Below are 26,414 nucleotides of genomic sequence, written 5' to 3'. Positions count from 1 at the left end.
CTTGTGTTTTCTTTGTCAAGAAAACCTGCTTCTTTTGGTTCCAGCTTAGAACCAACTATTCTGGGTTCTGAACCAATTAGTTTTGGGTCTAAATGCTCTGAATGATTAAAAATTAGGCACAGGAACCAGAGCAGAACCAGTTTCATGTAGGTAGAAAAATGGTATCAGCGGTTTGGCATGTGTGATGGCTAGCTAATCACATAGCAGTTAACACTGATATGATTAGAGGTATAGTGCCTATCATCCAGTCACCTAGTTAACACCATTATTGTTGGGAGTTCATGTAGTTAGCACCATTAGCTGCTAGCCACTGGCTCAGTCCCCTTAATGTTAAGAACTATGTACACACAACTCATACACTATGAATTTTGCATACAGCCCCTTTAACCCCTTTGTGCCCACAACTGAAATTTTAACTTTATTTTAATGGAAGTGTTCTCTGGGCTTACCAAAGGACAAATCTGAAGAACTTTAAAAAAAAAAGTCACACCATTTTGCTGGAAAATGAGTTTTTCATATTGTACTATATTTAGTCTCATGATAAAATGGTTGAATCTCAGACACAAGGCACACAATTGCATATTTGGTATCTGTAAACTCATAATTTCAATATCACAGACTTGGGCATACATGCATTCAAAAAAAAACTTTGTTGGAAGACATTTGATAAGCACACTGTGCCAGATTTACAGACTTATTAAATATAGTACTTTACCACAAATGACTCATTCTAAATTAAAGTGAGCTTAAAAGATTTTTCTCACTGAACGTGCATGATGGCACTGTCTTAGGCATGTGCTCACATACCACTGACTCAGTGTAAAATTGTTATGACAAAATCAAAATGATTTGATGCTTTGATTTACTAAATGGATTGTATGGGGGTTTCCCTTTAGTGTTAGCACTGACTAAGCCATGATGAACTTCCATTCCTAAAAACAATCTAGTTAAAAACACTACATTCCCTTTTAAAAAAACCTGCAATGCTCCCAAAATCACCCTCTCCATACACTGGATAAATATAAAGTGCTGTTGAGAGCCTGCAAAGTGTCCGCCTGATGTCAGAACTGAATGCAACAGGAAACCTGTTAAAACATATTAGCACTTTTCCAACTCAATCCAAAGAAGTTGAAGTAACTCTAAGGACAAAGTGTCTCACTCATCTTTAGTTGCTCCAAGAGCAAACCCCACTTAAACAGGACGTAAGCTGACCAGTAACATTTTTCAAGAACTGAATTAGTCCTACTTCTCTCATTCATCCCAGAGTTGAGGAGTAAAAAAGTACACACCAAATTTACAGAACATACAGTTAAAAAAAAAAAAAAAAAAACATTACAGTATCACCTTTTGTTTCAGTAATGAGGTACAATAGTGCGACTGTCCTACAAACACCTGAGTTTTCCTATGCTTTACTGTAAAAGTTAAAAAGGCAATTAAGAACACCTTCCCCTTTTCAGAAAAGGCAGATGAAAGAAACTCCCATCAAGAATGGTTCCATAGTCGCTTCAAAAAGCTCCACAGTTCGTGTCAGTCTTCATTCTGGCTGGCACTTGAGGTTGGTGAACTGTTTTTAGTCATGTCACAGCTATATTACTACTAGCAGGGCTGTGTGTCCCTCAGAATGACTGCATATCTCATCACACAGCAGTCAAGTGAGCACATTTCCTCTTCCAGTCTTGTTCCATAGTAGGTTCCATGTCCCCATGCAGGTCTTACACGGCAGTCACGGCTGGTGATCTGTGAGGGGAACACACATCATTCTCAGAGAGACCATGATACAGAGAGGCTGACAGACAGATATTTCTTATGGTTGAATACCAAATCTAGAGGCTAAGCGGTTAGTACCAGAAAATGATGTGAAACATGTAAACCTTCTGGGGCTGTTGCTCTGTCACTAAGCATCAGATCCAACTGATCTGGAATTGCATACGTTTAAATGCAGCTGTGAGCTTAACTGGACCTTGCTGCTCAGTCACAATAAGCACAGTTTTCAACCTGAAGTGCAGCTAAACCAAATGCATTAAAAAGCTTCAACTCCTTTAACTAGGGATGCATGATATTTGATTTTTTTGTCAATATCCTATATGCTGACATATAACAACTTATTTGACTGATAACTGAACCAATATTGATATATATCCCATTTTTCCCCCACCTAATTTTAGAGATCAAGTCTCTTCTGTAGTGGAACTAACATCATATTATGCATGCATACTCTTATCATGATGGCCCACTAGCAGATAGAGACATGAAATACAATGCTTTTCAGTGTATGTAATATTTACTCAATATGCAAAATAAGAAAAAGCATGTTGGCCAATTCTGATCATCATTACCAGTGACATTATCGTGCATCCCTACCTTTAACAACTGTTTTGTGGAGCACATTGAGTCAGTATATCTTAATGAAATATACTTCTTCACTCAACCTGCCTGAGCTATCTCTACCATTTGGTTTAAACACACTTTGTTTCTGTATGTCAATACACCCCAAGGATGGCGCAAGTCAACACATGTTGGAGTACTTTTGCTTCTGGCCCACTGTAATAAAGGCCTTTTATATTTTTTAAACCACCTTAAGTGCCTGGACCTGGATCATTTATCCCTTTTTTTGAAAATACGCTTTCCTTTTTTGTTCTTGTTGAAGCATTCCCTTCTAGGAGCACTTTGATCTGAGGATACCAGTAGCGCTCCTGCTACCCTTTTCTTTCATAAATAAGCCACAGGTCCAGTTTAAACCTCAGCTTCCAAGGACACAGCAATGGAGTTTAAGACACCTAAAGTACCAGAAAACACCAGTTCAAAGTTGTCTCTTACCTTGAACTGCAGCTAAGCTAATGACAGAGCAACAGCCCCTTTAGTCAGCAGTGAAAATGTGGGGAGAAAAAATACACTGAACAAAAATTTAAAAGGTAACATTTTTGTTTTTGTTTCCATTTTACAAAAGTTTAAGTTAAACATCTAGATTTTTTATGCACTCAGTAGATATATTTCTGTCATATTCTGGACGCAAATTTGTTAAAATCCGTGTTAGTAAGCACTTCTCATTTTCCATGATAATCCATCAACTTGGCAAGTGTGGCATATCAAGATGCTGATTAAACAGCGTCATTGCTTCACAGGCATGCTTGAGATGGTCACAATAAAAGGCCACTCTGAAATGTGCAGGTTGGCCACACAACACAGTCATACTGATGTCACAAGTGTTGAGGGAGTGTGCCATTAGCATGCTGGCTACAGGAAGGTCCACAAGAGCTGTTGCCCATGAACTGAATGTTAATTTCACTATCATAAGTCATCTCCAATGTTGTTTCTGTGAATTTGGCAGTACATCCAACCAGCCCCAGAACCGCAGATTGCGTAACCACACCAGTTCAGGACCTCTACATCCAGCATCTTCTGCAAGATCCTCATTGCAGACGTCTAATGATAGTGAAATGAACATTCAGCTCATGGGCAACAGCTCTGGTGGAAATTCCTGCAGTAAGCATGCCAATGGCACACTCCCTCAAAACCTGAAACATCTTTGTTGTGTGATAAAACTGCATATTTCAGAGTGGCCTTTTATTATGACCATGCCAAGGCACACCTGTGTGTTTAATCAGCATATTCATATTTCACACCTGTCAGGTGGATGGATTCTCTTGGACCAGGAGAAGTGCTTAGTAACACAGATTTTAATACATTTGAGTCCAAAATTTGAGAGAATCTACTGAGTGCATAAAAAGTCTTATTTCTTTAACTTAAACCTGCAAAAACAAAGTGTTGTATTTAAATTTTTGTTCAGTATAAATACAGTAACATGCATTCACCCAACATAAGCACAAGGGTTGGACCAATACAGAGTTGAGTCATTTGACAATAATGTCATTCACGAATGATTTGATGGAGATTCCTCTAAGTATAGCTAATTTTAAAATGTCTTATTAAGCTCAATTAATGTTTTAATTAAATTAGCTCTTTAAACACATTATTTACCATTCAACAGCTAGGGTGGATCACTCAACTTTAAAAAGCTGGTAAAAAACCCCAAAAACATTCATCTATGAAAACTTAACGTGTAATGGTGGGCCAGCTGCTGTTTTCATATGCTTTTCATACCTAACAGGATCTCCACTGGATATGAAAAATCTGCATCAGCCAAACCCTTTAAACACTATGTTAGTAGTGTGTAATATGTGAACATGCAGTCAACCCTGTCACAGCATAAAGAAGTTAGCACAGTAGCACACAGCATGCACAGCATGCACAGCATGCAGTAAATGTCGGACCTTAGGGGTCTGCTCTGGTGGGGGGAGGGGTGAGAGGAACCCCCCAGGGGGTGCCGTTCATCTTCTTTCCTAAACCTGTTGTCAATGAATAAGAAAGAGAGCATCCAAGATGGACAGATTGACTCAGACTCCCACACTTGTTAACCACACCAGATTCAGGTAAAGCTGATGCTACAAAAACCCCATGAAAACCATTTCCTGCCGTCACAGATTTATACAGCTGCAGAATAACTTCTTACTTAAGTTATACTTCTGGTAGACAGGACAAATATTGCAGTTGTGTACCGTTAGTATTGCAGCATGGCTCTGTGGTCTCCCAGTTCATGGATCTCTGAACAGCTTTCTTCCACCGAGCAAAGCGGAACTCACTCTCTGTGAAGAGGGCAGTGAGACAGATAGGTCAGGAGAAGTGATACCATGCTTTTTTCCCCCCAGCTTTTTCTGAAGGCATCCTGTCATGATTGTAACATCCACTAGATGGCAGCAAATTAAGTGTAACCTTCTGAGAACCTTCTTTTGGAGTTGAATGAATCTAGTTCAACTGGTTCAAGTGGCTCAAAAGTGCGTCACACATTTCTTCTGGGTCTTTTTTCCTTACCGTCACAGTTAATCTGAGGTTCATATTTCTCAGATGTGATGTGTGGGAGATGACTGGGTCTCAGGCTCCACACGCCCACCCCCTCTGCTGCTCCTGCTGCCATGGCTGCACCCAGAGCTGTGGTCTCCGACATGCTGGGTCGCACTGGACCAACGGGAGACAGACAAAAATTAAAAATATGTTGCGATCTGTTTCCTCAAAAATAGTAAATATAAATTTGGGAGATTTAATGCAATGAAATGCAAAAATGTTTTGAAGATTTTCCCTCTATGATTATCAAATTGTAGTTGGGCTTGATCCCTTGGTCTTCCACTTAGGCACTGGAATAATCATCCAAGATTGGAAGAGTGTTGAAAGCAGATGTATCCTGGTATCCAGAAGCCACTAATGGTGTAATGGTCATGGGTACACGGTTATGTACACACAGGTTAATATGTGCTCTTACCCTACTCTGGTACATCAAAGTCAACATTTGTGTGTGAGTGTGTTTTGTTTTAAGTGGGACAAAAGTCAGAAAGACGGAAAGGGTGTAAAGTCCAGGTTCAGGTTACTCAGGTTGACCTCTCTCTTGCTCGCTCTGTCTCTGTGTCTATCTATATAGACATCCATCCATACGTATATATTAAATTTGGCACAATAATAACTGTAGAGGTTCACAGACAACAGTTGTTACATTATTAGCTGAAGCAGTTTTACATTGTATGAATTAGCCTAGCAGCTAGCGGAGTTTTCCTCTAGTCATAAATTACCAAATTACAAGTATAATTTATACTTTTTCTCCCTCACCGCTGGTTAAAGTCACTACATCTCCTGACAGAACAGCACAGTGGAATTTTAGCCTGCATGCACGTTTTTTCAGCAGAACATGTTTGAACAGAGCAGCTAATGTTGCAGCAAGAAGTTAATGAAGTGAGATGCCTGACCAGATTGGTAACGTTATGTCAAGTTTTCTATTTATTTTATCTCGTAATGGCATTGTTTACGTGTGGCATGTTAACCTGTATTTTGTCTGAAATCAAAAATATTTCCACACTGCTAATTCCAGAGTTAATAACGATTATCTGCCTGCTGCTGTTTGACAGTGACACAGAATTTCAAAATAAAAGTGTATCTGCAAGATGATGATAACGATCAATGTTTTCACTTTCAATCGATTATGGATGGTTACACCCCTTGTGGCTACATGTATCATGCGTGTGTTATGAGAGTGCTCTTACCTACGGGAATGCAGAGTATGTCTGCCTGCAGCTGCATCAGTAACCTGTTGGACGTCATGCCTCCATCCACCTGTAGCTGCGTCAGAGGGATGCCGCTGTCCTGGTTCATCGCATCAAGGATCTGATACACACAATGTGCTCACTTAAACACACGTCCAATTCCAACCAATACCATTCACATAAAACCCTAACCAGGGTCTTCTACACTTAACATAACCATTGCTTATATAAAGTTGGTGCTTTGGTATTTCCTGTTTTTAGTTCTTTTAAGGGATTACATGCTTTTCAGTTGGTTGTACAAACTATCAGACACTGCTCACCTCTCTGGTCTGAAAGCAGACGGCCTCAAGAGCAGCAAAGGCCAAATGGTTCCTGTTGGTGAACTGAGTGAGCCCACAGATGATGCTGGACAACAAACAGAGGAAACAGATTCAATATACAAACTACAACGTTGTCATTAATACCGATTGTTGAAATAAAACAAGATCTACTAATACATATTTTCATGCTTTCATGTTGCTGGCATGCCTTGGGGAACAAACGAAGAATCTATACAAGTACAGGAACTCTCTAGAAGTATCACATACAAGTATCACATTATTACTCATTATTACTGGGGCTTTGTTTTGCTGGTGTTTTTTTTTTTTTTTTTAAACATAGCTTCTTTTATGGATTTGGCCTTATATGTCTACACGCAAACATTTGATTTGATTTTAAAGAGTGCTTGCGTGGATGGGAATTTTTTGGAGAATGAAGGAGGGAAAAACCCTGTTTTCAAAAATGCCCATGTGCGTGTGGACAAGGCCTAGATTTCTCCATTTCTCCTCATATCAGGGTCAGATTACAGTTGCCAGTTCAGACATGTGTTTGAGCAGCTGACTGTCTTACCCTCTTGCACTGGGCTCCCAGTAGGGGGCATAGAGTCCTGAGAAAGCCGGCACAAAGTAACAGCCGTAAGAAGTGCCTGCAGCAGCTGCTAGCTTCTCTGAATGAAACGGTTAGAAAAGTAAGAGGAGGAAGAGATACTGGTCAAACTCAAACATTTTCTACATCATATAATCAAAACACAATTAGGTTGTGACAGAAAGATTTTTTTTATGAATGAGTAATGAATTTCACATAAGAACAGGGAAGATGCTACAGTGTAAGTACCAATCTCTGAGGAGGACTGCACGATGCCCATATTGTCCTTCAGCCACCGCACCACAGCTCCTGCGATGGCTACTGAACCCTGGGAGAAAAACATCAGACCCAAATCACATCAAAGCAGCAGGCTGGTACAAATGACAAACCAGGGTACACCATGGAGGACATTATCACAATACAGTGGCTGATTTAAGAATAAAACTGAATTTAAAAGGAATTAACTAATGAAAGCTTTCACACACCTCCAGCGCATAGCAAGCAGGCTCGTCTTTCCCCAGTTTGTAGGCAACTGTGGTCAGCAGGCCGTGGTCTGACATCACAGGCTAACACAACAAACATTGTACAGAGTATAAAACGACAGAACAGAGGGCATGAACGGAATTTAAAATGTCCCTTGTCTTATTTTCTTGGTCACAATGTCTTACCTTGGTCCCTGTATTTCTGAGCAGGAAGCAACCCGTCCCGTACCTTTGAATAAGAAGAATGGAGAAAAAATAAAGACAGATTAGACACCTGTGAGAGAATAACTGATGACTTTCTTCAAGACTCAAAGGAAAAAAAAAACATCACTCATAAGTAACTCTATGTCTGACTGATGGAGAATCTCAATTGTCCGTGGTTATTTAGGCTAATTATGACTTTTAAGTTAATAGATTATGAAGGAAATAAATAGGGGAAATGAATGAGCTCTTATGTGGCTGTTGCTCTACAGACTAACTAGCCCCTTTCACACTGCCTCTTCAAGGCAGGAATTTCACACCGTTATGCTGTTTGGTCATTCTGTATAGAAAGGTACAAACTCGGAGAGGGGGCACAGAGTTGTCTCGCTTTAAGGCAGGCATCAAAGGTAGTAATACAGCCGAGGTCTGTATTAACTGGACAGCTGGCAAGACAGGATCATGGGCCGCATGAGTGTGATGTTTTCATGGCGTGTGGCGTGTGTGACCCGCCATGGGGGATTTAAAAAGTAGCTGGTGGGCAGGTAGCAGCTAACTCAAAGAAGTAAAACAGCTGCCAAAAATGTTGGGAAACAATGAGGTCAACGAGATCAGCCACCATCAGGGGTGGCAAATGATTGTTGTTGCCATGTTAATGCCATTGTCATTGTTTAGAAAGCCCTGTCAACGCCTATGTTATATGTCACACTAAAGGCTGACACTATTGCAGGGCTCCAGACTGCAACCGAATGGTCGCATTTTGCAATCATTTTTGGAGTCAGAGCGAGTACTTTTTACAACTACTCGCTCGTGCACAACCTGCCAATTTTCAGGCGTTTTTGTCTTTTCATGTTGTAAAACAAGGGGGTGAGTCCGCCAATGTGGGCTAATGTGTGTGAGAGGAGGAAAAGTCCGGAGAGTGTTATTAGTTTAGTGCGAGGGTCTACACTCATTAGTAGGCTCTTTCAAGATTAACTGCGCCTCGTCTGGAAAGTGGATGAGAGCAGGCGGCTGCAGCAGGAGGCGATGACAACAAGCTGCGGTCAAGTCAGAGGACTTCAGTTTCAGCATGTAGTGTGACGTATTTACTGTCATCATGTAAAGTCTGCAAGGGCAGAGACTGCTAGCGGCTGATAGACAGCCCTTGAAACTGTTTTACTTGTTGCCGTGGCAAAGTTCAACTATTGCTGCTGTCATATTCATCAATAATAACTATTTTACACATGTATAACGTTTTTCTTTGGCAGTTCAAAAACCCAAAACATCACGTCTGTATTGCAATGAAATATGGGTTATTTAATCAGTGAAGTCTGCACCCCAAGTGGAAGTCTGCAGAAAGTCTACTTGAGGCCCCTTGTGGACTGGCTGAATTGTGGATTTAGAGCCCTCAGCACTCCTGCACTTCCCGGGAACATGCCGCAAAGTCCATGAGTCTGCACGTGCAGTGAAGTATGGACATTTGGGCTGAATCCAAATGAATCCAAACTCCTATATCAGTTTGTTCTCAGTCTCCAATTATTGTTATTATGATAGATTAATTTATCAAAAGGCTTTACAGGTGATCTGTAATTTACGTTCATGGTTCAAGCTCCATTTCACATGAATTCTCATGTAAATCAGCATCATATTAGTTTGCTGCTGCAGAGCAGACCTGTCCCCTCAAATACGCAGGCTAAATTAGTTGTGTCTGACTGTAAGGTTAATATTTTCAAAGGACAAAAAAAACAAGACACCGGCTTTCATTAAAGATCAGTCAGATACAGTCAGGGCTTCACATCTGTACAGATGTTATTTTGAGAATCCTCCCACTGACCACAAGTCTTTGTGATGCTAAATACTACAGTCCAATGTTAATATATAATAGACTACAAAAAGTTTATAATACAGTTAAAATGGCCAAAAATGTGAATAACTGCGTTGCAGGACGACTTAGGGCGTGCCCCTAAATTTTCTGCTTGTGCTCCTAAAATTTTTCAGTCAGGGGCTACAGTGCGCCTACCAATCACACATAGTGTTTCAACTGATACCCATTACTTTTAGCTAAGCTAACTAATGCTATTTCAACTGTTAATGCTAGTGATGACGTAACATGTAGCATCCCATTTCCTAGGTTCCTAGGTGTGGCTCGGTGTGGGAGAATTTGGATTGGGCCAGGAAGATTTTGAAGTAAGAAGTAGATTTAGACACATATTAATGAGATGATAGCTCTTTGAAAATAATGATTTAAGGTAGTTTGTGTCATTTCAATTCAACCTGACTTCATTTTGAAAACTGTATGCAAATAGTTACATTATGCAAATTAGCATGTGACATAATGTAGCTACTCCTGAATCAAGCTTTAACAGCTTGCCATAGACAATAGTTGTAAACACTGATCATGTTTTAATGCATTTAACGTTTTAATCTTGTGTAATGTTGGAACTCTTGTGTCAACACTAAAAGGAAGGATGATGAAAAATAAAACTATTACACCACATATAGCACAATTACTGACAAACACTATTATAGCACGCTAACTGTAGCAAATGGGTAAAATACAGGAAATGGCTGGCTTACGTGTTTTTGGCCTGGCCTTCCTGGAAACACATCTGACCAACCAGGGCAGCTGACTGGTCACCGAGACACTGACAGAGACATGGGCACAGTTAGAGGGCCGTGACACACACCAAAATCACCCAGTGTCTCACACTAAAAAACAGACATCAAGCTCTTATCTAAAACTAGAGCCTGATCAATACTGCCTTTTTGACACTGATACCTATATTTCACAATTTAAAAAAAAAAAAAAAAACATCAACAGTGTACCAGCTTTACAGACTTCTTTAACATAAAACGTTTTTTTAAGGATGCCTTAAAGTAGGTTATTAAATAAGTGTGACCAAGATATGGACTGACCAGAGATTTTACAGTTGAAAAATTAAGTAAATTTTTTACTGTAGACATAAATGGAAATCATATTAAATTACAGCAGCAACTATAAACAACAAATACAACAAAGTATATGAGAATAAGACACAAACATATCAAAATATGGCCAATATAATAATAATAAATTATACTAAACTAAATAGTAAAGATTAATTTGACATTTGCACTGTACAAATGCCTAAAGCTCAGTCTGTTGTTACTTTCACAACACAACAGATCTGTGAGAGGCTAATATTAGCCTGAGTAAAGTATCTGGGGCTGTCTCTCAAATGCTTGAAGGAAAGCCACGTGTAACAAACACCACAGCACAATGACACCTACAACACTAAGCACAGACAGATGTCACTGTTCTCAGAAAGTTACACAACATGCAAAAGTCCTTACCCCAGAGATTGGAACTCCTGCAAGAGAGCCGGATTTCTGGTGAGAAGACAGAAACACACCCATGTGTTTAGAGTTCGGATAAACTACAGGATAATGCTAACTGTTGTGTAACTGAGTTACAAAACACACAGCAAGGGTAAATACTACAGTGTGTTTACACTGAAAACATCTGGATCAAGCAACAGGACATTGTAGGGAATCAGACATATAAAATAGGCCAGTGGTTTACGAACAGGTGTCTAGGGAACTCCGGTAGTCCCCAGAAAAATGGGTAATTGCTAATTTTCGTTATTTTATTCACTATAGAAGTGAGTAAGAGTCATTATAGTGAGTATTCAGTTCATAGGTTTCATATCCCCACTGTTGCTATCAACTATAGACCAATTCAAACTGGAAAACATTAACATTCAAAATGGGTAATGGGTCCCTTTGTATTTCCTGCTGGAATGTTTTGCAGTGCATGTTAATGACAGCTCACAGGAAGTAGACATGGACCCAAGCTTTATACTAGCAAGGAAATGCCAGTAAATGATCTTTGTGTGTTCTGTGTGTCCTTGTGTTCCAGTCTGTGTCCCATCTCTAAATTCAGAGGTTTTTGTTTTTTGAAGAGAAACTGAAGTGAGGAAAGTAAACAAAGAGCCAAAGAGACAAATACAGACTACCACTGTCTGCTGGTATGGAGAGTTATTTCCTCTCACATGGGCACAGAACATACATGCTGGTTGGCCACTGGCTGTAGTCTTTGTGGTGTGTTCATGCCCAACTTTGACACAGGTAAGGTGAGGCAACGCAGCAGTTGGCTTTCACTAGTTCACTAGTTCTTTGAAGTCAGTTCGGTGTGTCTGACCCTTTAGACTCAGCGCAACGAATTGTTAAGTTTCACTTTGATTGTGCCTGATGTTCTGGTGCTCCATCTGTGCCCAGAGTACGCTCTGCACTCCGAGTGTGCAGCATGAATAACTGAATGGTATATATATATTCCAACAACACCTAATAAACAGTCCAGCTCCAAAAATAGAAAATCAAAATGTGGCGGCCAATGTTTTAATCATGGCGGGCTGCTACAAATTGATGTGTGGGAAACCCTGGAATCAATTTTGGGGTCTTTGACATAAAAAAGTTTGAGAACCACTGAAAAAGGCAGTACCTACCTGTAGCCTAGAGTGCAATAATCCAATGTAACAAAAACATTCATGTAATAAAATAGTATCATAGGATAACAATTTGCTTATTTATGTTACAGTGATCATAAAACATTATTATTTTATTATTACACTACTCATGATTAAGTACTATATCAATGCGAGTTTCCAGCTTATTGTAATAAATCCCCATGATGCTACATACTGCCCAAACAGGAAAAAAAAGTCATCAACGTGATGGCAGAGCAGTTTTATTACCTATTAGGAACTTGATTGCATTATCATCTATAACAGCACCATTAGGTGCACACAGGTAATCATGCCATTGGAGGTTATCACCTTAACAGCTACCTTTGTGTGATGCCAGTAAACACCAGTGCTGCACCAGGTTTAACATGTGTATCTCTAGTTGAAAGAATCTGAATATTTTAATATAAGATTTGGGACTTTTCCACTAAAAGTGCAGTTGCAGTCATCAGGATCATACTGCACACTGAAGCAAGACTAGAAGACTAGAAAAATAACCTGTCTTATGAGGGTGTCTCTTCCGCTACCACTACAAATGTAGGTTTGGGAGGATGTGGTAGAGGCCTCCAAAGAGTAAACAATAACTACATTCTGAGGTAAGAGGTAAGAAAATCTGACCCATAAATACAAGGAAAACAAATAAAGCTGCCACGTTGTTGACCCTTGGACTGCAGGCCAAGGTGCACGTTGCATCAAATGTTTAACTCGAAAGACTGTGTTGTTGTCAAGAGATAAGATTCAAGCATGGACAAACAAAGACACGCAATAACAGAATCAGTGTATTGCTGTGCTAAGTATCCCTGAAACACACACACACACAACACACACACAAAAACACACACAATGCAGTCATACCATCTGCCAGTGTGATAAAGCAACATGGAATCTTATCAGGCCATTTATCTCAATAAGGAATTTTATTGAGCCTGTGCTCTGTTTACTGTAACTCTGAAAATCATAATAGTGACCCGTAAATCCAAAATCCTCTAACACTGATGTGCACACTTGATAAATATTCAAACTCATACTGCAGCAATGATAAAACCTCACACGAGCAAGCTTTATGCACAAGTTATGCATGAAGCTTGCTGTGTTTAAACTGGGATAAATACAGTATCACCCATTTTTAAAGAAGCTGTCTAGAGTATATGTGCCTGTTGCCATTTCTGATATCAGATCATCAATATGAATTCTTGATATAATTTTACATGAGTCATGACTTAAAAAAATCCTCTAAATTGGCCAGAACCCCAAAGTAACACATTTTGATAGGCTGCACATATCGAGAGAACTCTGGCAGCTGAGAAAAAACAGTGTGCAGATCAGTGTATTTTCACATCTAACTCAGTGAGTAAAGAGTTTATTTTGACCAAGTCTCTGATTGTTAGAACAGTGGAAAGACTAAGGCTGCATTCACAATAAATCAAGGTAAAAAATGCAGAAACCTGCAGCAAAAAGTTGAGACAGATTCAACTTTTGGAGAAACGCAACTCAACATCATGCTTTGGTGGCCAATCATGTATCAGACTGTAAAGGCGACTGTCCTCCACAGGGTCAAGAATTACAGTCTCTTTCTATTGTTAAATATTATAGTGAGTAAAAGACATAAAGTAGCCTATGTATTAACAGCTCCTGTGTACTATCCTACAAGGGAGAACACTAACCTTGTTTGTGTGTGCAGACACGTGTGCCTTTTGTGGCAGTAAATATTGTACAGTAATGATAATCAAAAGGAATTCTAAAGATTTTATAAGCTGGTATAAACAAACTCTGTGGCTGAGATGAGGAGATCAGCTTCCTCTCCACCCTCCACTTTCCCACAAATGGGCCATTAAGTGTAGGATGCACAGTTATATCGGGCCGATAAATTATCAGTGAATAATGGGAAATTTCAGTTATTGTGTTTTATTTCGTTGATAAAATATTTGATAATACAGAGCCAATTTGTTTTCATTTACTTAATACGGAAAGCATCTACACACCCTGACATAGTGGGTGGTGGTTCACTTTTGAAGTTGGTTTGTGAGCCGCCATTAAACACAGATGAAGAGGCACAAGTGCATCCAAACATGCACACACTTTTTCCACACTGCCAGCGGAAGACAACACAAGGGGAGTCTGAGTAGCATCAGAGGGTCATATCAAACACCGAGCCTTTGAGCAGTTCCAACAGCCTCACACCAAAAAGCCACTAATAACCATTAGGTAACACTAGCCGTGTGATACTAAGTTAGCTCTGTCACTATCTGTGTGTGGGTGGACTGTCTTCAGCTATCTTCAGCACAGAGCTCACAAAACCCACAGCAGAAGTCTTCAAGTGTCTCTGTGGGAAGGCGCAGGGAACTTTTTGAGTCAGTTACTTGTGTATCATACATTGACATGTCTGTTTTTACAGATGATGTTGAAGCATTCAATTTCAATTCTTGGGCAAAATCCTCCATTAAAACAAAAACATGTTTGAAAAGTTTTTTGATATACTTAACAAGAATAAACAAATGAAAATTTGAGGAGTCAGAACTGTCTTAGTTAGTGAAAGAGAGAAACTTGGATTGGTACCTTTGTATTTTCTGTTTAATAAGGAAATAAGTGTAAGAATAGGCTAAACTGGAGTTTTCAAACAAGTGAGTGTGACCCACTTTCCAGCTCCACTGACGTGTTGTCACCATAACAACTAACAATATACAACAGTATATTTTTAATAGTCAAATGACCATGACAAACCCTTCAGTGTCCTTTCTATTCATTCTACTTAAATGGAAATACTTATCAAAAATTCACAAGTAAATTCCAAAGGACACTAGTATTTGAGCCAGTAATCCTTTGCAACGTCACTACCAGCACTATCAGTACAGTATCTGTTGTTGTGATATTACACACAGTATCTCATCACATTTTATGGCCACATTCCCCAGAATAGTTTATGATTATATTATATATAATTTACACAGATTTACAACCCTGTACTTCTTAAATAAGTTGAAGGAAACATGGGTCAGGTCTCATTAGATCCATCTCAAAACACAAACAGTATTACTGAACTGATCAGACAAACTGTGGTTGAAAATGATAACTGAGCCTACCATACAGCCGTATATTTCAGAGGAGCTCCTGACTTTGGGGAGGATTTCCATCGGGACATCAAAGTACCTTGAAGCAGCACAACAGCAAATCAGACATGACAATGCAGGTTTATGATGTACCATACATAACAGATGGGTAAAGGGAGTGTGTTTTCATTAAGCACAGTCTGTAGTGAAACAGTGATTTGAATTGGATTGGATCAAGGACCAACTCAGTTTTAAGTTTGAAGGTGGACATAGCACCAACGTCAAGTTCAAGCTGAAAGGTGTTTAAATCCTATGCGCTTTTCTCGAAAACAAACAGTTATGTTTACGTTGAGCACTTCCGTGTGAAAACCAAATGTGTATGTGCTCAAGGCCTGTATGTTCATGCTAAATAAATGGTCTACTGTGTGGGTGTGTGCACTTGCATCTGTTTCTCTACCTGCAGAGTTCAGGATCCCAGTCCATGCTGTGAATGTTGAAGAGCATGGTGCGACTAGCATTTGAGACATCTGTACAGTGGACCCCTCCATTCTTTCCCCCTGTCAGGCACTGAGGAAAGACAACACTGGACTGAGTGTGCATCAAATGTTGTAAATAAAACAACATGTATACATTCAGAGAACATGCAAATGGTACTAAACGCATCTTAATGCATGTATTAAACTTTCTGCAGCGCAGCTATGTACATTCTAGAGAAAAGTCTGTTAAGAATGATTCAGAGGTTTTCACTTTATTCTCAGCTCCATGGGCTTGTGCACAGTGTCAGGCTTTGAGCAGCTCTTACCCAGATGATCCAGGAGTCCACTGTGCCAAACATGGCGCGCTCATTCCGTACTGCCTCTCGCACTTTATCCACATTGTCCAGCAGCCAACGCAGCTTCACTGCACTGAAGTAGGTACTGATGGGAAGGCCTGTCTTGTGCTGAAGAATGAATAATAGAAATACAGATTAGAGTATTTCTTTGGAATAAAAGGAGTGTTGCCCTTGCCAACTGAACTGAGAAAAACCTCACCCTGAAGATGTACATATCCGAAAATCAAAGGGAAAACCACACACACTGTTGTGTTCTCTTATAAAGTTAAGCTAAATGACCATCAAGACTTTTAGTTATTCAGAATCAAAGGATTCCATTCATCAATACATACATTTTGTATTTCTACATCTATGATCTGTTGTCCATGTCTCTCACCTTGAGGTGGTTCTTGTTTTGGCCTGGCGCTTTGTCGATGAGAGACTCCACTGTTGACTGTGTGCGCAGGTCCAACCAAACTGCAGACAAAGCAGAGGACAGCTTACACACAAAAACCTAAAATATTTAGATAAGACAGAAATTTCTGTATGAGTTTAATCCATTCACAAAGGCATTGCCTCTCGAGAGGTATTTCACCATAAAACTAAGACAAACTTCTACCTGCAACCTCTTGTCACAGGTTGCATGTTTAACAGTAGCAAGAAATTCAGTCAAAAAGGGATGTTTATCTTCTCACAATGTTTCATTTGTATAATTCCTGGGGGTGTAAAGAGGTGAAATTTCACAAAATTCCAAAGATGGAGAAAATTCAGAGAAAATAAACCTACTTTCATGTAGCAGAACATAATCTGTTTCACGTTATTCTTGTTCTGACCCCTTAAGTTTTCTTATTTCAGACTCCAGAAGCAAATTGCCTCAAATCTATTTTTACTCTCACTTTCACGTGACATATCTGCTGTCTGAAGTGCATTCATAAAATCCAACATTTGTATAGATTTCTCTTCACATTGATGTGAAACTGAAAAAGGATGCGTGACATTTTTGCCTGACATGTTTGCTGGAACTACTGCAGACACTGAGAATGTAAGTAACACACACATTGCACTGATTCTCTTAGGGATTGTCTCAGTTTCCTACAATCAAAAACATGTGCCATCAGAATAATTTCAAAGATTTCGTAATCACTAATAACTTTTACACATAGTGGCTTCAGACAGGATTACTGGGCAGTCTTGCCTCTTGAAGAACTGCTGTGCACACTGAGGTTGACAACCCACCCTGGCACATCCCTCACATTCCATGCTAACAGCAACCAAGAGCCATTCCTCGCTTTGAGATAAACTAGCCTGTCAAGCTGGAACTAGAGGCCTTAGTAGGGGGATGAATGAAACCCTCTCTAGCAATGTTAGCTCATAGGCCTTGAGTAGGCGGAGACTGCATGTGCTCAGCTGCTACGCTGAATCACAAACACATGGTGCTGGGTGGTGGGGCGGGGACAGACATGACACAGGACAGGATCTGATGTAACCTAGTCATGCGCTGTGCTGGTTCCCAGATGACATAATCTTCTCTTTTGCTCAATTAAAGATGTTACAACTTCAGCTTACAAAGTCATGGAGTGTTGAGTCTGACAGTGATGTCCAAAGAAGTTGTAGCAAAGGGAATCTTTACAACAATACATATGGTTGGTTGAATTGAGGGAGGGTGACTTAAGTTGGTTCATGTCTGTATATTAATGCGTTAAATTCGTTCCTTTTTATTTTACACAGCTTCACTTGACCATTTAAGTACTTTGTAGAGTGTATATTTAAAGGGCATTAATTGTAGTCATTAAATATTACATAATTTATATTTAAAGAAGTATATCTGACACTGATACTTGTTCATTCAGATGAATAATGTACCCACCAATAGCGTTGTAGAGTGGCTCTCCGGTCACCTTGTCCCAAACTAGGGTCGTCTCTCTCTGATTGGTCACTCCCACCGCTGACAAAACAACAACAATGTGAATGTCAATAAAACCCCCACCTCCACCCATCTCTCTCTGTTAGGTGTGGCTAACAGTCTGTTTTTTGTTTTCTCATCCAGCTGCAGGCGTAGGTGTGGTCAACACATCTCCACCCATAGCTGTCCCACCTTTTATGTTGGAAATGTCGATGTTGAGCTGGCAGAGTTTGTCACAGGTCCTCTCCATGCACTCATACACAGACTGCATTATCTCTTTGGGGTCCTCCTCCACCCAGCTGATTGAAACACAAATGCAGGCATGTAAACACAAAAACCTCACAAGTGTACAAAGACGCTTGGTCTAGTGAGATACAAACATGTTAACAAAATCATCTACATACAGTGGAGCTGTGGGCGGTTGCTGTTACCCACTACCTATCACAAGTCTATACTGTGTTAGGTGGTTTGAGGTTATGGGGTGAAAAGCCTTTCATCTACACCATATATAAGAAACTATTCTGATGGATCGAAGTCTTTCTCAGAAGTTCTCAGTTTAAGCAAACAGCTCTTCCTCTGGCTGATGTAATCTTCAATGTAATGAGTAATATGACCTCAATTGATCACTGGTAGCTTCAGGATACGTGCACTGAGGCAAGAATATGCATGATTCACACTTTGCTTGTGTTTCTGTTGCAAAAAAAAAGAGCAGAGTAAAATTTGCTGAATTTCAAGGTTTCTTCGGTTTCAGGCGAAGTCTATTATTTACACAGCCTACAATGTGTCTCACATGGACTTCAACAGGTTGTGCCATATATGTTCTTCTGTACAGGGTGTTCATCAACCATATTTTAGATGCAGTAGACAGTAAAATCTGAGTCTGTATCAACCAACCAGCTTTTGTGTGTACAATAAAATAAGAGCTGGACCTTAGACTCAATTATGTTAGAAACATCAAATAAAGTAAGAGATTAATCTAAATGCAGTTAAATTGTAACCTCAGTAAACCATTTAACAAGGGAATTCGAGTCAAGGGAAAAACGGAGGCACAGTAGTGACAGTCTGCAACTCATTTTTTGTTAGCAGTGTGGATCTAAAACCATGTTTTCATTTTTCCTGGTAACTTAAGTTGGTTAGTTTTCCACCATTCTCAGAGGTATTCTGTATAAAGTATATTTCGCAAATAGCAAAAATACTGACTCTGTCTATCCACAATATTTACTTTTCGTACAACTAGTTGTACCAGGAGAATATGATTCTGATGGCTTTAAGAGTTCTTTAGAAGCTCAGCATCTAAGATTATTGTGTTATTGTGAAGTAGAGCTGCAACAATTTGTTGACTCATCAATTAACTGTCTGTGGGAAATGGTAACAGTTAAATTAACTGACAGATCCTAAGTCCCACCCCTCTTAGTCACTGTTGCAAGACCAGACAAGCTTTTCAAAAAGACACATGGCGATACCAGTTTTGCTAAGCTGGGTGCTGCTGTGTTTATTAGATAGTTTCTGGGCATTGGGAGACATAGCCTTAAGAAACAGACAGCAAGTCTGTAATGGATGATATTCACGATGTTAACTGTACTGAAAAAGGCAAACCAACGCAAACTGAGGCTTTCAGTCTTAACAAAAAGGGAGAAGTAGAGACCAAGGATGACAACACTATCAGTCAACATTGCTCCTGGATACGTATGCTCCTTTTCCCCTCCTGGGATCAGTGAAGTTCTTTTTGTATTTATTACTGAATACAGACCATGGTGTTGACCTAACGTTAGTCTCTCTTAACTGTAAAAAAATTGTATAGTATAGCTTCAATCTTTTAACTCCGCCCACATTGAGCATGTTTGATTTACACAACAGCACCACCTGAAAGTGGACATCAATACTTAATTAAGTACTAATTTATGAACACTGCAGCCTCCAAAACATACTACAACAGGCTATCTGTAATATCATCATAATCTATAATGAATCATTGGCTGCATATAAAGAAATAAGGGTACAGTTGCAAATTGACCGCTTGGTTCTCTGGCGAAAGAGTGGAGTACGGCATGGGTCAGCTGGAGGCTGCATATAGGCTGTGGGATAGAGCTGAGGGCTGAGAGTCAAGCTGGGCCCATGGAGCATGCTGGAGGTTTCACCGGGGCTGAGGGGGCAGTCATAGCGGATAAGAGGAGAGCCAAGGCCTGCAGAACATGTTGAAGGCTCCACATCCAGGGGTGTGTGGACTCCTGCACTCCCTCTGGTTCTCCAACATGCTCTGCTTGCCCTGGCTCTCCTCTCACCTTCAGCAAGGCCCTCTGACCCAGGCTGTGCTCTGCTCCTCTGCCAAAGAACCAAAGGGAGAGAGGGATGGCCGCGGGGTTCATGCCCACGGCCCTCTTTTGGCTTTCCTCAGTGTCCACATACATGTCTACATGTGGAGCTGTCTGTTTTCTTTGGGATTTCGTAGGGCGGGACTTGACTAGACAAGTAAGGGGATCCATACTAATGCATCATTCATCACATTCAGTGCTCCATATTGCTATTTCCCAGGCTACTGTGGTCATATTCTGTGGAGATGGCCCGTATTGCACCATTATCCCTCCACCTTACTCCTGCATATGAGACTACTCAGCTCGGAGGACAGCAGACAGCACCCTTGGTGACAGACCTTCAGTTAACAGCTGATCTGCAAGCTTCTGCTCCTGGCATTACACAGGTCAGGCCCAATACTACTGCTGGCCACCAGCCCTCTGTGACCCCCAGTGCTGGGTTAGCGGGTTAGCTCTGGCTGAATTCAAGATGCCTCAGCAAGTCCATCTCCGCCTCTCCAGATGTGCTAGCCATTCTCCTCACAGCAAAGGTAGTCTCAGAGTGAGGCCAAGAGACACCGCAGGGTAGCAGCTAGCTAACTAAGCAAAGCCCTAAATTGCACATTGCAGAGGGGGGTTTCTCACTGTTATTGGAGCACGGGCCGAAAAGGGGTGGGGCTTCGTAAAAGCTAACTGAAAAACAATTGTCTGATTAATTTATAATGAAAATGATTCATTGGAGCCAACCCTGTTATGAAGTTCAAGGAACTCACCCCTCCTTGGGGAAACTCTGGTTGATCTCTACTTGGTGGTGACTCATCAGTTCAGCTGTTTTTGCATTGAACACCTGTGGAGAAATTAAAGTCATGAGAGACCAAAAATATAAATAAAGCAATGCTACATTCAATGGCTACAGGGGTGTCCTTGTGAAAATGTTAAAGTTGTCTTTGTAAGACAACCCATCATTTGGCACAATACACGAGTGGAACAGTGATGGGAAGTTTTATTTGACCAGTGATACATTACAACACAGCACACAGTGGTGAGTGATTAAAAAAAAAAAAAAAGAAAAGAAAGAGAGCATGAGATGATGACTATTATTACTGGCTGGATTTTATCCAGCTATACTGAAGGCACAGCTACTGGCGAGAATGTCACTCCAATAAAGAAGGCTCCCTATTACAGAGGTGGAAAGATTTAACTCAAGGTGACATGGTTGTGGCTTGCAGTCAGATGGAAGTCAGCATTTCTTCTAACGAAATCTTAATGTGTGTGTGTAGTAGGCCTGTCATGATAACAAATTTTGCTGGGCGATTAACTGCGTCAGAAATTATTGCAATAAGCGAAAATATTGCGTAATATTGGGCTTTTAAGACCATTTTTATTACTGTTGCAATTTTGCTGTTTTTAGAACATTTACCTTGAAGGACATATAACCTACAAGCAGTTTCTCACCTCACTGCAACTCTGAACTCTTTACCCTTTAAGATCCTCTCACAGCTGCAAAGACTGGGCAGACACACTGACACAAGCAGGCTACAGCCTAACACGCAAAGAGGTAACATTCGGTTGAAGTCACACAGTTGGAGAGCAAATAGGAACATCCTCACCTCATCAGAAAAGAACAGACCATATGACTGGACCAGTTATAGCAGGACCTAATATTATAATATTTAAGGTCTACAAATCTGGTAACACAGAAAGCATTCACAGAACAACAAGTTCAATTTACTCTGTTTCCCAAGTTTTAGGTTGTTAACTTGATCCAAATAACAAGTCATGTATCATCATAGCTAGAGTGTTACTGATCCAAAGTAAGTTTTCATATGATCACTGTCATATTATTTATTTCAACACTACCAAGGGGTTAATCATTATCATGTATGACTAGAGATGTGTTCACTTACTGTCCTGTGTGTCCTGCAATGAACCTCACAAACAACCGTCTTGGTTTTAAGTTTAACTTCTGGCCTAAATTACATTTTCTGTGCTTGACCAAGGCCCTTGGCCTTTGGAAATACATCCTAGAGCCATGTTTCACAGACCCCTTTGCTGTGGGCATCCATCATTTTTGACCACATGAATTTAAAATATATTCCCTAGCATCATGAAAAAGAGAGCATTAGAGTATTTCTTAACAGATTATGCTTCAAAATGTAGGTGTTTTTTCTCATATGAATTGCTCACAAACAACACAAATGTAAGCATGTTCTTAAACAGGGTCTGCGATATGAATAACTTAGACTTAATGTTATTCAGTATTAGCCTTCGTACATTTCAATCAAGTAAGTAATAGCAAGTTTCAATGTTGTGTTCTGAATTCTAGACCGAACACCAGCCGAACATGGACTCCTTTTGGTCTCAATTCGTCAATTGAAAAAAGCTGTCAGATTTCGCAGAAATGTTTACCAGATCTACTCAGGCTTTAAAAATCCTGTCTGTCTACTCTTTGTTGCCTACGGTTTCTACAGAGCTTCCGACGCCTGCATTCTGCGCCAAGTCTGAATCTTCCAGCTGACCTACTTGAGGAAGCCCAATTTTATTCACAATGGATCACTAAACAGGATTCATATTGGGGTCATTTCCATGCCAACTCACCTAGAACTCAGAACTTTTCCCACACACACACACACACACACACACATGTGCGAACACACACACAAAATAGTGAAAATTATGAAAGCCATGGAACCCTGCAAAATCCTACAGCTCTACTCTAAATACTTCTAGCTATGAATTTTTGAAGTTTGGCCCTCTGAGCTAGTTTTTGCAATTCTTTGTATGTGCACTCTAAGCCTCAGTCCCCAATAGCTTATTTTTCACTGGATTGGGTTGAAATTTGTACTGAACATTCAGGAAACTCTCAGGATAATTTGCAACATGTATTCATAAATAAGCAGGGCCCCATGATCTCACTATCACACCAAACTGCTTAACGATGAAATTGATTACAGTTGCACTCTTTATTTCCGAGTATGTTGAAATCCAGTGACCCGCCCAAACCTGTTTCATCTAGTATGCAACAAACCAAAGCCGTTACAAGCACTAACTTACAAAGTTTCTGAGCCCAAACTTGTTCAAACGTACGAATGGGTATCATTTTAAAAGTTACGATACCTGTACCAATACCAGTACCCTTAAAGTGATACCAAAGTTGAGAGTACTTCATTTTATTTTGTCTTTTCTACTTCGTTCAATACCAGTCATGCGAATTGAAGCATTAAATTGAGTAAAATGCCACCAGTTGCCATAGACCTGTAGTATAGCCATACTTTCAAATGTTTTGGTTGTATCTCAGGATACTGAATTGCCAACTCCATCAAATACACTGACATCAACTTGACCACACCACAGACTGTATGGGTAGTAGGCGCTGCAGTAATTGGCCAATCATAGGTTTCACTGAATCAAAGAAGGCCTGTGATGATTGGCTGCAAGCAAAACCATACAAATTGTATGTTTTTTCAAGATCTAGGGTCAAAACAGGTTGAATGGAGGTATGGTTTGACTACAGAAGTTTTGGTATTACTTGGTACTGGGTTGTTTTGGTTCGACACCTCAAAAGATATTGAGCACTGATAAACAGTCCTTCTCAACTAGTACCACACAGAGATAGAAAACCTCCTGGTCATCACGGCACAGAAGTCTACCTGTGATATAAAACCACTGAATGTAATATTATAGCAAATGAAAAGTACAAAAAAATGGCTATTTTCAAAAAAATATTAAATGATGAAGGAGTAATATGTTCTATGTATCTGCAATGAATATTAACACTTTCCCATTGAAAAGTTTCAAGGAAATCAAAATAATCCTTATTGGTAAATGTAAGTATCTTAAAAGGTGTGTTTTTCAGCTCCAATGTTATATTCAGCAAGATCTTTGCCATTTATTTTTTTTATGCAGGACTGAATTACTTGTGGATGTGACAGAACTACATGCATACTACACACAATCAAAATTTGGTTGCAAGACAGTGAAATCATTTGGAGCATGTTTACATACTATGGCTCAGAGGTAGAGCGGGTCGTCCACCAATCGGAAGACCAGCTGTTCAATTCCCAGCTCCTCCAGTCTATCGAAATATCGAAATATCCTTGGGCAAGATACTGAACCACAAATTGCTCCTGATGATGCTTCCATCTGTGTGTGAGTGTGTTAAAAACTGAGTAGCAGGTGGCACCTTGTATGGTAGCCTCGGCCACCAGTGTATAAATGTGTGTGTGAATGGGTGAATGTGACTCGTAGTGCAAAAAGTGCTTTGAGTGGTCGGATGGCTAGAAAGGCAGGTCCATTTAACATTAAAGGTTCTTCATTTAAGTATTTAAAAGAAAATTTTATTTTATAATTGATTGCTGTAAACACTCAGCAGTATGTGGAGTGTAGGGTTTTGCAAAGTCCTATGAATTTAATATAACCCCCCCCCCCCCAAACAAAGTCCATTCCACAAGCTGGGAGGTCCTATGGTCAGAAGTCACAGACCCTTGTATGGATTAAAATGTACTGCAGTGTAAAGCTGTACTACACTGTCTGTATTTCCAGCTATAAAGTTTATTCATTAGGCTAAAGTGAAAGGTTTCAATAGTATTTCTTGGGCCACAATCATCTAAACGATGTTAGACTACTTTTCCTAAAATCTTTGAGAAAGTGACTTTTGCAGACTATTTTTGCTGTAAATTAGCTGCTAATTGACTGACAGGCTCATCTAATAATATCAACTGTATTTCATAACGCGACAAAAATGACTAACATTGAACATTTAAAATGTGAAGCTCTTAATAAACTCGATTCGTGGTGCATTAGCTGGTTTGATATTTAATCCTTTAATTTGATCCCACTGCATGCTATATGACATTTTGAGCCCAAATTTAAAGGGCCAACCTTCTCTGCTAACAGTTAGCACACTGATACTCTGTGAGGATGAAGTGAACACCATCTATTGTATTTTACTGTAACACCGACTGCTCTCATACAATGTGCTCATTCACCAGTAGTGGCGCGCCGAGGAACACGCTTTTCTATGTTTATAACGTTAGTTAAATTTGCTCAGAAAATGTCTTTTATTTGTGGTTCAAGAGGATAAATAGACAGACTGCTAGCTAATACAGAACTACAATACCGCATTGATATCGACGGGGTTAACAGTTACCCTCGCCATGTGTAACGTTAGCCTTGGAGCTTAATTAAACTCGAGTTAACGTTAGTTCTTATTCGAAGTTATTAAGTATTATTATTTCCAACTGTTCTTTTTCAGTCAAAGGCATCATTATTTGTTATTAGTTAACGTCATGTGGTCAAATGAGCCAGCATATGCCGAAGGAAAGTCCAAGAGAAGTTGCCTCAATACAGACTACTCGGTATGTGTGAAACGTAACATTGCGACTCCACCACGTCACTCACCAGAAACCTTGTCGAGCTCGTGCCCTGGTCAATAGCAGCTACCAGCGGATCCATCCTCGTTCTTTTTACTTGTTACCGTTGAAACGCTCGAAACAAGACGTTAAACACTACCAGCTGCTGGGTTTGAGGCTCGCAAGGCACGACACGAATGCTCACTCGGAGACCACTCACGACTCCTCGTGAGGGGTAGGGGGTGGGTCAACCCAGGAACCGGCCTGTGCTGAGTGAACAATTGGCTGCTCCACAGAAGGCGTCGGCCTCGCTCTGTCCAATCAGGACCGGGGGCACGCCAGGGTACGGTCAGGGAGGAGTATGGCATTTAATCACTAAGTCCGACTATCCGGAATTACCATTATAGATATCTATAACGTCATTTTGACTAGTAGTAATGTCATTGTGACTAGTATGAATTTTAATTTAAGATATCTGTAACGTCATTCTGACTAGTCAAAACTGAATTACAGATATCTGTAACGTCATTTTGACTAGTCAAAACTGAATGACATATCTATGACGTCATTCTGACTAGTCAAAACTGAATTACAGATATCTGTAATTAGAGTTTTGACTAGGCAAAATCTAATTACAGATATCTTGAATCAGAGTTTTGACTAGGCAAAATTATGTTGCAGATATCAGTAATGAATATCCAGTCTAGCGATTAAATGTTAAAACGGCTTGTCATAGGAGGAGAACTTGCCGAGAGCGCAGAAAAGGAGTAAAATAAATAAACACTTACACAGACTGTGTCGATTCTGTAGATCGATAAAGTCGATATCTGAGCAGACAACACTTAGCCTACCGACACCTTG

The 26,414-nt window shown here is 40.0% G+C and overlaps 1 protein-coding gene across 2 annotated transcripts; it reads right to left on the bottom strand.

The window, feature by feature from the left end:
* Positions 1-505: 505 nt before the first annotated feature.
* Positions 506-25,777, bottom strand: LOC125900289 (glycerol kinase-like). 2 transcript variants are annotated; one of them, XM_049595206.1, is made up of 20 exons: positions 25,603-25,776; positions 20,976-21,049; positions 18,104-18,210; positions 17,876-17,953; positions 16,406-16,485; positions 16,000-16,137; positions 15,655-15,764; positions 15,231-15,297; positions 10,982-11,017; positions 10,226-10,293; positions 7,658-7,700; positions 7,475-7,555; positions 7,239-7,317; positions 6,975-7,071; positions 6,407-6,491; positions 6,087-6,207; positions 4,870-5,013; positions 4,557-4,643; positions 4,272-4,346; positions 506-1,737 (listed from the first exon to the last, which is right to left on the bottom strand). In XM_049595206.1, the coding sequence occupies exons 1-19, from the start codon at positions 25,654-25,656 to the stop codon at positions 4,273-4,275; spliced, it is 1,623 nt and encodes a 540-aa protein (XP_049451163.1). In that variant the 5' UTR covers positions 25,657-25,776; the 3' UTR covers positions 506-1,737; position 4,272. The 2 variants fall into 2 exon arrangements, with proteins under 2 accessions (XP_049451163.1, XP_049451164.1); XM_049595207.1 differs by lacking the exon at positions 4,272-4,346 and having other exon boundaries at positions 25,603-25,777.
* Positions 25,778-26,414: the final 637 nt, after the last annotated feature.

This window comes from Epinephelus fuscoguttatus, linkage group LG13 (assembly GCF_011397635.1).
Source record: "Epinephelus fuscoguttatus linkage group LG13, E.fuscoguttatus.final_Chr_v1".
Taxonomy (NCBI): Eukaryota; Metazoa; Chordata; class Actinopteri; order Perciformes; family Serranidae; genus Epinephelus; species Epinephelus fuscoguttatus.
The sequence above is the reverse complement of the archived record's forward strand: the minus strand, read 5'-3'. Positions and strand labels throughout refer to the sequence as shown.

Excerpts from the sequence above, each read along its gene's own strand:
- LOC125900289 (XM_049595206.1), bottom strand. The coding sequence starts at position 25,656 with ATGGATCCGCTGGTAGCTGCTATTGACCAGGGCACGAGCTCGACAAGG. Across the intron at positions 16,486-17,875 it reads GCCACTCTACAACGCTATTG|TTTGGTTGGACCTGCGCACA; the intron begins GTGGGTACATTA and ends CTTTGTCTGCAG. Across the intron at positions 15,765-15,999 it reads TGGACTCCTGGATCATCTGG|TGCCTGACAGGGGGAAAGAA; the intron begins GTAAGAGCTGCT and ends GTCTTTCCTCAG.